General features: G+C 54.3%; 1 protein-coding gene across 5 annotated transcripts in view; it reads left to right on the top strand.

Annotated features, from left to right (window-relative positions):
* Positions 1 to 9,405, top strand: part of MARCH8 (membrane associated ring-CH-type finger 8) — a 116,569-nt gene extending 107,164 nt beyond the window's left edge. For 3 of the 5 annotated variants that reach the window (XM_014463307.1, XM_006097543.3, XM_023761297.1), the window contains 5 exons: positions 3,413 to 3,495; positions 3,735 to 4,580; positions 5,891 to 6,071; positions 7,691 to 7,838; positions 8,422 to 9,405. In XM_014463307.1, coding sequence (XP_014318793.1) covers positions 3,413 to 3,495; positions 3,735 to 4,580; positions 5,891 to 6,071; positions 7,691 to 7,838; positions 8,422 to 8,723 — 1,560 coding nt within the window. In that variant the 3' untranslated portion in view covers positions 8,724 to 9,405. The remainder of the gene's footprint in view (positions 1 to 3,412; positions 3,496 to 3,734; positions 4,581 to 5,890; positions 6,072 to 7,690; positions 7,839 to 8,421) is intronic. The other 2 variants (XM_006097546.3, XM_023761298.1) reach the window with 2 other exon arrangements.
* Positions 9,406 to 9,806: the final 401 nt, after the last annotated feature.

Raw genomic sequence — 9,806 nt, 5'->3', positions numbered from 1 at the left:
TTTTTTGGCCCTTGAATTTGGGGTTTTTCTAACGCCACAAAATTCAAACCCGGTTTGGGGCCCTTCCATGGTTCCATTTAAGTGTTGTCAGTCATGGTCATGATTAATTTTATGGATATTTAAGGTTAAATTTTAAGGAATTTAATTTTATCATTAAACTAGAGGCCCGGTGCACAAAAATTTGTGCACTTGGGGGGGGGGCCCTCAGCCTGGCCTGTGCCCTCTCGCAGTCCGGGACCCCTCGGGGGATGACCACCTGCTGGCTTAGGCCCGCTCCCCAGGGGATTGGGCCTAAGCTGGCAGTCAGACATCCCTCTGGCAGCCAAGGAGCCCTCAGGGGATGTCCACTGGCCAGCGGGGAGCAGGCCTAAGCTGCAGTCGGACATCCTTAGTGCTGTTGAGGAGGCGGGAGAGGCTCCTACCACCACCGCTGTACTGGCAGCCGTCAGCCTGGCTTGTGGCTGAGCAGAGCTCCCCCTGTGGGAGCGCACTGACCACCAGGGGGCAGCTCCTGCATTGAGCGTCTGCCCCCTGGTGGTCAGTGTGTGTCATAGTGACCAGTCATTCCCAGTCGTTCTTCTGTTAGGGTCAATTTGCATATTATCCTTTTATTATATAGGATAATATCGTTATTAAGTATGATATCAAGTTTTATTCAGCGTACCTATAGTTTAAGACTTGAAACTTTAAGTAAAGTTTATTAAGTTAATTTTAGGGAATGTTGTGGAGTGAAAGAAGATGTAGTGTCGAGGATTGAGAAAGGTATGTTGAGATGGTTTGGACATATAGAGAGGATGAACGAAAGGAGATAGACGAAACAAGTATACAAGATGAGTGGATGGGAGAGTTGGAAGTGGTCGACCTCAGCGAACGTACCTCAATCAGATTGAGGACATTTTTAGCAAAGGCCAGCTTAGGAGTGCCCTAATTAAGTTAATAACAATGTACCTACCTATATAGTTTAAGTTTAAAAAATTTGGCTCTCAAAAGAAATTTCAATTGTTGTACTGTTGATATTTGGCTCTGTTGACTGAGTTTGCCGACCACTGCCTTAGGGGAAGGAACATCCTGTACCTCAGTCTGAGCCACTAAACTTGACCCAGCCACATAGAGGAAGGAGAGCTGACCTCACGCCGTGAGGGGACAGGATGTGGATGTAGCTGGACTCTCCAAAGTCTGCTCAGGGAGGCCCGGTGAGACGCTCACTCCTCTGCAGTGCAGTGACCAGCCCGTGGCCTCCGTGGTGCATTTCTAGTCTTGCCCACAGATGTTGAACAGAGCTGGTCACCTTAGAAGTAAAAGAAGGGAGCAAGGCGTTCAAGAAGGCCATCTGCCCCAGGCTGGGTTAGGACTGAACATCAGAGAACAGGTTGTTAGGAGTTGGGGACCTTCGTGTAGCTGCCCTCAGCCCCTTCCCGAGTGAGTGGCAGGAAGGCCCTGTGCTCTCGAGTCTCCACAGCAGAGCCGGCGCCTGTTCCCGGCCGGGCTGGGGCAGAGGCTCCAGAGTGAAGCCTGGGATGGCTGCCGGCTGGTGGCCCTGCAATGGGAACGCAGCAGCATCATGTGCACGCAGGTCCTCATTTTCCTTTGGGAAGAACAGTGACATGGTGACAGGTTATTTGAGGGCATCATTTTCATGTCTCCAAATAAATTAAACATTGGAATCTTAAGAACTTTGACTAGTAATTCTTTCAAAGAAAATATACCCAGTGCCCATGTGCACATTCTGCTAGGAAGTCAGTGCGGCTTCTCGGGCGACTCTGAAGATGCGTGCATTGAGGAATCCGCCTGGCTTAGCACCCACGGGTGCCCACAGCGGCACTCCCGGAGGCTTCTTCAGGTGGCGTTGGGGTTGGCAGGTTTACTCGCCGTGCCAAAGGGGCAGGGACGTGGTCCAGTGAACACCTCAAGTGCCGGCCGGGTCCTCGAGGCCATGCGATTTGCAGGGGGAGGAGGGGAGAGTTTCTGGACAATGGTGCTGCCTGTCTTGGTGGCTCACCCGTGTCAGAGGCCCTGTGGCTGGAGTGCCACAGTGAGCGTGCACCCCTAAGGTGGCACTTAGCAAAAGTGGGGCCAGGCCTCAGCTGGAGAATTGTGGACCAGAGTGGGACTCCCCAAAGGACCAAGGAGAAGGGCTGAGGGCCACTGAATGTCCTCGGGAAGGCGGAGAAGTGACGTGGGCTCACTCTCGATGACAAACCATAGTACAGCTGCCCCGTATCATCGGGCGTTGCATCCATGGCTTTCACATCTGCAGATTTAATCAACTGAGGATTGAAAATATTCAAGGAGAAAAAGCCCAGAAAGTTTCCAAAAGCAGACCGTGAATTAGCCATGCACTGAGCACTACCCTGAGTCCACGCAAATGGAGTGAGTCACGTGTGGGCACACCCCGCTCTAGGCTATATGCAAATACAGGCTATATGCAAATGCTACACTGTTTTATATAAGGGACTTGAGCATCTGTGCGCTTTGGTATCCATGGGGAGTCCTGGAATTAATCCCCAGAGACCCAGGGACAACTGTGCTATTTTCCTGTGGTTGCTTGGGGTGTGTGGAGCAGGTGCTCGCCCAGGTTGTCCTAAGGAGCAAAGCATGCATTTCCATGCAGGTGTACGGTGCTGTGAGGGCCTGGGAACTAGCAAGGACCCCACAGGCTGGTGTGGGAGGCTGCAGGACCCTCCTGTGGTGGTTTTGTATCCTCGGCCACACTCCCTATTGCTCTCTCTCCTTCCATGTCTCCTACCACTGTGGTGTCTCCTCACCCTCCTAGATCTTTTCTCTAGTTTGGGCTTATTCACAGCCTTTCCGAGCCGCTGCTCTATCTCATGACCTCCTGGTACACGTTCTTTCAAATTTAAATTTTCTCATTTGTTTTGATGAGAACTCCTGGGAGCATTCTGTGCTGGGCCCCTGGCTGCTCTGGATCTGTGGCCGGTGGCCCTGTAGTCTCCCTCTGTATGAAGGGCTCTGGCTGGGCAGCACTGTTTGTGGCCCAGCCTTGAGGTGGTGAGCAGGAGGGAGTCCCCTCGGCCTACGGGCCTCGATCAGGGAACCCAGGACTCGCTGGCGGGATCAGGTGCCCCAGTGATCACATGCAGTTCTTTTGCTTTTGCCACAGGCCTTGTAGTACTTGGTTTCTTGACCTGTGTATGAACTAATGACACTCAGATGCTTAGGAAATAAACGACCATGAATCTTTGGTGCTGCTCCAGTCTCAAGTATTTCCTGGCTACACTTTTACCCACATGCAAGAAAAGAGAGCTATTGGATTTGTTCTGTCCCAGCTGTGGGGACCTAGTTCATGGTACTCACTGAGCAGGAGGAACTAGCAGACATGTCCCATTCGGATGAAGAGGGGCTCAGGGTCCTCTTGACTCTCCCGGAAACTGACGGAGGTGTGTCGTTGCAGGTCGGGGGTCCTCCGCTGGTGTCGGCTCCCGTGCCCGCCTTCTCTCGCTCTTCTGTCACACCTTCCAGTCAGGACATCTGCAGGTAACACCCTCTTCAGATGCTATAGTGGCTCGTGTCACCCCAGAAGTACGCGATAGTGTCCGCAGTTCTCGGTGTTTTATTCGCTTGATCAACACTGTGCTTTGCTCTAAACAGTCAGCCCCGTTCTGTGTGCTGTTTGCTCACCAAGTTACACGAGTCTCATTTCTTCACTTGTATGTCTGTTCTCTTTAAAAATTGTTTTCACTTCTGTGTTTTATCCCACTGTTCTCTGCATGCAGTTCCAGGGCAGTGTGTTCTGGGTGTTGTCACCACAGCCCCATGCAGGCTGCTGTTGTCCTGAAAGCGGCTCGGGGCCCGAGCTCTCTGGCGCCAGGGCTCACAGTGACCGTGCTCTGTGCAGACACACTGCCCGCGCCACCGAGGACCCCCGGCGGCTCCGAGTGGGCCCCGGCCGTGAAGCCTGCTCAGAGCAGCAGAGCCAGAAGGACGCTCAAGTGCTCCAAGTCCCTGAACGATGTGGGCGAGAAGGCCCAGGACAGCGTGGGAAACTTTGGCTATGTGGAAAGAACGTGCTCTGAAGGGAAGCTGATACTCTCTCAAGATCCGTGTCTCAGAATTAACAGGTTCCATCATAAACAGAAAAGAACTCTGAATTGCAAACCTCTTGGCCCTTCCAAACATCCTTGTGTTCCATCCCTATTTGCCAATCGCCCAGCTGCCTCAGAGGTGGAGGGTGGCAGGGGGGGCATGCATGTCCCTCTTCTGGAAGAGAAGGCAGATGAGGAGGCCGTTTCCAGAAGCCGGCGGCTGCTCAGGTACCTGTTCTCCCTCTCGCGTGGCTCGAGCGCCAGCAGCCTGCACAGGTTCCACGAGCTGGAGAGCGGGGCGGCCCACCTGCGCAGCGCCAAGTCCTCCAGCGGGCTGGCCGGCAGCGCGGGCTTCTGCTCCGACGACATGGGAGATGACGACGTCTTTGAGGACAACACATCCGCAAGATCGAAGAGGAGGGCCCTGCGGGCACCCCTCTGCTCCGTGGAGAAGGACAGTGACCTGGACGGTTCCTCTCCCCTCTCTGAAAAATGCCCCCCCATCTCTCCCGTGTCCACGTCAGGGGATGCCTGCAGGTTGGTTTGCCAGGAACCACCATTCTGCCCATCTCTGCTCCCACACCTGTGTAGCCTCATCTTGCTTTTAATATGTGAAGTTTCAGGAAAACCAATTAGTAGGCAGTGGTAGACAATTGTGGATTAATAGTTTCTCCAGAAGAATGGAGTGTTGATACCATTTGGAAAACCAATTTCTATGACATGGGTCCCAAGATAGTTTCACAGACGATAAAAGAGGAAGAAGCTACACATATTAAAGGTCAAGCTGACTTTGCGTAAGGAAGTTGGAAGAAAGAAAGTTTTCCGGCTTGATGGTCTAGAGTCCAGGGCTGGCTGTCCTCCCACCTCATTGTTACCCCTTGTTCCACCTACAGCATGATGTGCATGGGAGAGGCTGTCCTTCCTTCTGTTTAACTTGGAGGCAGCCGCCTCTGTCCAGGTCCTAATTCCACTGCCCACCTCCATCTCCTCCCATGTCAGCAGCCCGGGCGGAGATAATGCCCCCCAAATCTTTCAGAAAGCACTTTTTATCACCACTCTAAGCCTTCCCCATCCTAACCTTCCCTAGTCACCCTCCTGAGGGCCAGCCATTATCAGTTCTGACAATTGGATCAGAAAGAAACAGCTGAGAGCTGGGCCAGGGCCAGCCACTCCTTCCAGGCTGGCGTCTCTGCTCCTCAGCGGCTGGGAGGACCCTGTTTCTCAGAGGTCTGTTTAGTTTCTCGAGGTTAGTAGCTCGATCCTGTTGCATGTACCCTGAACCTTTCAATATAATAAATGCTTTAAAATTCCCACTTACTGCTGTGAGTGGTCCTGCAAAAAGAAATGAACCTGCAGCCCCTCAGAATGTCCTGAGTCCAGGAGAGGTGCCGAGATGTCCCTGCTCACCCTGACAGAACTGTGGTTTGGAGGTGAGGTCAGTGATGATAGTGAAAAAGCAGATCCCACCATCTTTCAAATCACTGGTACTTTTGGAAGGCTGATTTTCTTTTACACAGAAATTTTTTCCTAATTATTTTAACGTCGTAAGTTCTGGAAGATACTGCCCGGTTGCCTAAAATCTGTCTTTCAGTCAAGTTCTTACCCAGAGTGACTGCTGTGTCATTTCTTACACCAGTTCCCCTCGTGCCCAATGCCCAGACTCCCCGTGTCGGTGCAGTTAGCTAGAGGTGTTTAGTTTGCAGTCATTGTCCTCGCTCTTGTCTGTCTGTGTCTGTGCTTGTAGTTGATCCTGTGATGTTTGTTTCTGAGCGTTTTCTTGGGGGAATGGCCCTGGCACCCTGTCGTCAGCCCCGCTGGTAATGCCTGCTCCCCTTCCTGCGCCCTAGGATCTGCCACTGTGAGGGGGACGATGAGAGCCCTCTGATCACGCCCTGCCACTGCACGGGGAGCCTGCACTTCGTGCACCAGGCCTGCCTGCAGCAGTGGATCAAGAGCTCCGACACGCGCTGCTGCGAGCTCTGCAAGTACGAGTTCATCATGGAGACCAGGCTGAAGCCGCTGAGAAAAGTAGGTGGACGGGCCGGGCGCGGCCTCGCCCGGAGGAGGCCCGAGTCCGCGTGTGTCCGTTTCTGGAGGAGGGGCGGTGTACGCGCTCGGGCGGCGGAGATCACCGTTTCTGGCGCTGATTCCCAAGTCCCTCCTCTCAGTCGTCATGCTTTCTTTTTCCTTCCAGCTGAGGCTGCGTGCTCGCCTGTGTCAGTCATGTGGTCCTTGACCTGTCTCCTGACATTTTAGTCAACATTTAACTTTCTATGTGTTGAGTCTATGCCTGGCCTCCAATTAGAACTGCAGATTAGAGATTAGTATCTCCCCTGCACGAAGTACAGCATAACCAGAACTTTGTCCTGTGAGAAGGGTTTTAGGTGGGAGGGTGGGCTGGGGAGGCAGGAACCAAAGGCGGACAGGACACGGCCCTTGCCCCTCTGCCAGGAGCCTTGTCCTGCACACGCGTCCTGTAGGCATGAGGTTCATCTGGAACAACACAAGACTTGTTCGTATCTCAGATTTTATATGGAAATTGACCAGGGAGCCACATCCTCAGAGAGCAGCACAGGTCAATGCCGGTTAAACGCTAACTCACACCAGGCACTTGGGGAGGAAGCGTGCGCTGGGAGCTGGGGCTCGGAGGGGAGTGGTAGCATCCCAGAATGTTGGGGTGTCGAAGCAGCTCTGGAGGGTCAGTAGGATTTGGAGGTGAAGTGAAAGGTGAGATGAGCACTCAGGGGAGTGAGAGAGACTTGAACTGAGTGTGCCGTGGGGGAATAACAGGAAATCAGGGAGTAGGGCTCGGGTTAGGAGAGCAGCCAAAGGAAGGTCAGGCTTTGGAAGGAGTCGGGCACAGATTTAAAGTGATCTCAGGCACCTCCAGTCCCCGGGCCCTGCTCTGCCGGAGTCTCGGGAGTCAGGCGCTTGACCAAGATCGAGGGCTCTGCGGCTCTGCTCTGGCCTCTCCCCACAGAGCATCTGCAGAGGCTGTGAGGCTGGCGAGGGCACCTGCTTACTCCTTGTTCTCTTTCTCTACCTTTATGTGTTCTCTTCTCGTTTGGAAACCGATAAATGAAAAAGGAAATCTGACTATTTGGAGTAAATTAATGCGTCCCTAGAGGAGATGGGACTGGCAGAGACTGCGTGTACCAGGAGCTCTGCCAGAGTAGCAGAGGAGCAGAGGGAGCACCTCCTGCATCACCCTCCCGTGTGGTGTGACCCATCGCGGTGTGTTGTGGCATCATCACCCTCTGCTTCCCTCGCCCACGCTGGTCAGCATGCCAGGGAGACTTACAATGTGCCGCCTGGGTCTGGGCCGGCAGGCGGTGTTGATCGGGGCTGGAACCAGAGACTCCCTGACCAAGCACTGCTGTCTGGTCTGCTGGCAGGATAAGCAGGCGGCTGTGGGGTGTGGCTCCCAGCTCATCTCGACCCGGCCTCTTGCCATTGCACAGGGAGTTGTCCGCTGACAGAATACCAGTACCGGGTGCCTGATTAGAGCCAAGCGGCTTAAAGACAATGACTTTGGGTATTGAGGGGTATTCATGTAGTTGGGGGGGAGGGGCAGCTCCCCCATCGCCAGTGCTCTCACCCCTGCAGCCTGCACTGAGTCGGACCCCGTCTGTGTGTTGTCTCTGCAGTGGGAGAAGCTGCAGATGACGGCCAGCGAGCGCAGGAAGATCATGTGCTCGGTGACGTTCCACGTCATCGCCATCACCTGTGTGGTCTGGTCCTTGTATGTGCTCATCGACCGCACCACCGAGGAGATCAAGCAGGGGCAGGCGACAGGTACGTGTCGGGGATGAGGGGGCTCGGCACAGGGGCAGGCGACAGGTGCGTGCGGGGACGAGGGGGCTCGGCACAGGGGCAGGCGACAGGTGCGTGCGGGGACGAGGGGCTCGGCACAGGGGCAGGCGACAGGTGCGTGCGGGGACGAGGGGGCTCGGCACAGGGGCAGGCGACAGGTGCGTGCGGGGACGAGGGGGCTCGGCACAGGGGCAGGCGACAGGTGCGTGCCAGGGACGAGGGGGCTCGGATTGAGCGTGACTCCAGGTTGTTTCATTCCCGGGTTTCTGGAAGGGCCACCAGCGGTAAGGCAAGAGCCATCCTGTTGGGATGTCCCTCTTGCTTCTTGGTGTGAGTGGTTTCTAAGGTCCAGTCAGAAGAGAGGCCATCACGGAGGGAGAATCTCCATGAACTGCCCCCTGGAAGGGCAGGATGAAAAGGAGTGGCCCCTCCCAGCCCTCCTGCAAGGGAGCAAGCTTTGATGAGCTAAGAATCCGTGGGTTATAAGAAGCTTCTGAGTTGTGTTTTATCTCTTCAGATCTTAAATAATGTCAGCTGACAGGCTAACCCGGTGTTTCCCTTCCAGGAATCTTAGAGTGGCCCTTTTGGACTAAGTTGGTGGTGGTGGCCATCGGCTTTACGGGCGGACTTCTCTTTATGTACGTTCAGTGCAAAGTGTATGTACAATTGTGGAAGAGACTCAAGGCTTACAACAGAGTAATCTATGTTCAGAACTGTCCAGAAACAAGCAAAAAGAATATTTTTGAAAAACCTGCCCTCTCGGAGCCCAACTTTGAAAATAAAGATGGGCGTGGAGTCTGCCATTCCGACACCAACTCCAGTTGCACAGAACCCGAGGACGCCGGAGCGGAAATCATCCCCGTCTGAGGGGGAGGGAGTGGCCTTCCCGGACGTGCCATCACGTACCTTCTCCCCCGTGCTGTTAGCACAGCCCGGCCGGCCACTGTTGTCGGTGCTCCTCTTCTCCTCAGCCCTCCTTGCTGGATCTCCTGGGGAGCTCACGGAGGCCGTGTGCCTGGGCACCACTCCGCAGCAGGCCTATTGGGGGGTGGGGAGGCAGAGCCCATGACACCCGACGGGGAGCTGGCATGGTCTTGAGCAGAAGGAGAGAATAAGGTGTCAGGCTGAGGAGGCGCAGGAGCAGGGGGGCACCAGGCCCTGAGGTGCAGCTCGCCCGGGTGGCGGCAGGCCCAGCCTGGCTTGCAGCGCTCGGAGTGTCGTCACGGTGCGAGGACCCCTCCTCCCGGGAGACCCAGAGGTGCTCCCACTGCCCACACTGCCTGCGTCCTCCCCAGCAGGTGGCCGTGGCGCTCTGTGCGTGGTGGCAGGCGAGCCACTAAGCAAACAGCACTTTACAAAAGGAGAATCTTAATTTTATGTTTCCAGTAAGACTGATATTTAAAAGAATGTTTCATTTGGAAACCTCTTCACGACCCTGACGATCACTTCCATGTTATAATAGATCTGAAACCCTCTCTGCCTTACGTATTCTAAGAAACATGATATCTCCTCTGTGTCCATTAAAGGGACTTGTGACCATAAAGCAGGACAACAGGTCTGATGCTTTCTCCTAACATTTCAGGGAATGAATGGATTCTAAATGGCGACTTGAGCATAGTTCTGTCGTTTCAAGCCTGTGTTATGACAAGTCTTACAAACATTTCTTTTTTTGTCAACACTGAAAAGAAAGGGCTTATGGGGTCTAAATGAAAGGAAAAGTGAGTAATTAAAACAAAACTGAATATTTAAAAACCATTCCTTTCCAGACAAGCCTCTGCCTTGTGCTGGCTTCACACTGAAGAGCAGGCATGCCCACCTGGGCCTGGGGGTGCACCCCGCAGGTCTCAGGACCCCTGTGCCTCGGCCAGCTCCTGCTCCAGAGTGCTGCCCAGGGCAGAGCAGCAGGCTGGCTGGCAGCGACTGCCATGGCTCCATGTGTCCTGCCTCAGC

The sequence above is a fragment of the Myotis lucifugus genome, unplaced genomic scaffold (genome assembly GCF_000147115.1).
Source record: "Myotis lucifugus unplaced genomic scaffold, Myoluc2.0 scaffold_206, whole genome shotgun sequence".
NCBI lineage: Eukaryota > Metazoa > Chordata > Mammalia > Chiroptera > Vespertilionidae > Myotis > Myotis lucifugus.
The sequence above is the reverse complement of the archived record's forward strand: the minus strand, read 5'-3'. Positions and strand labels throughout refer to the sequence as shown.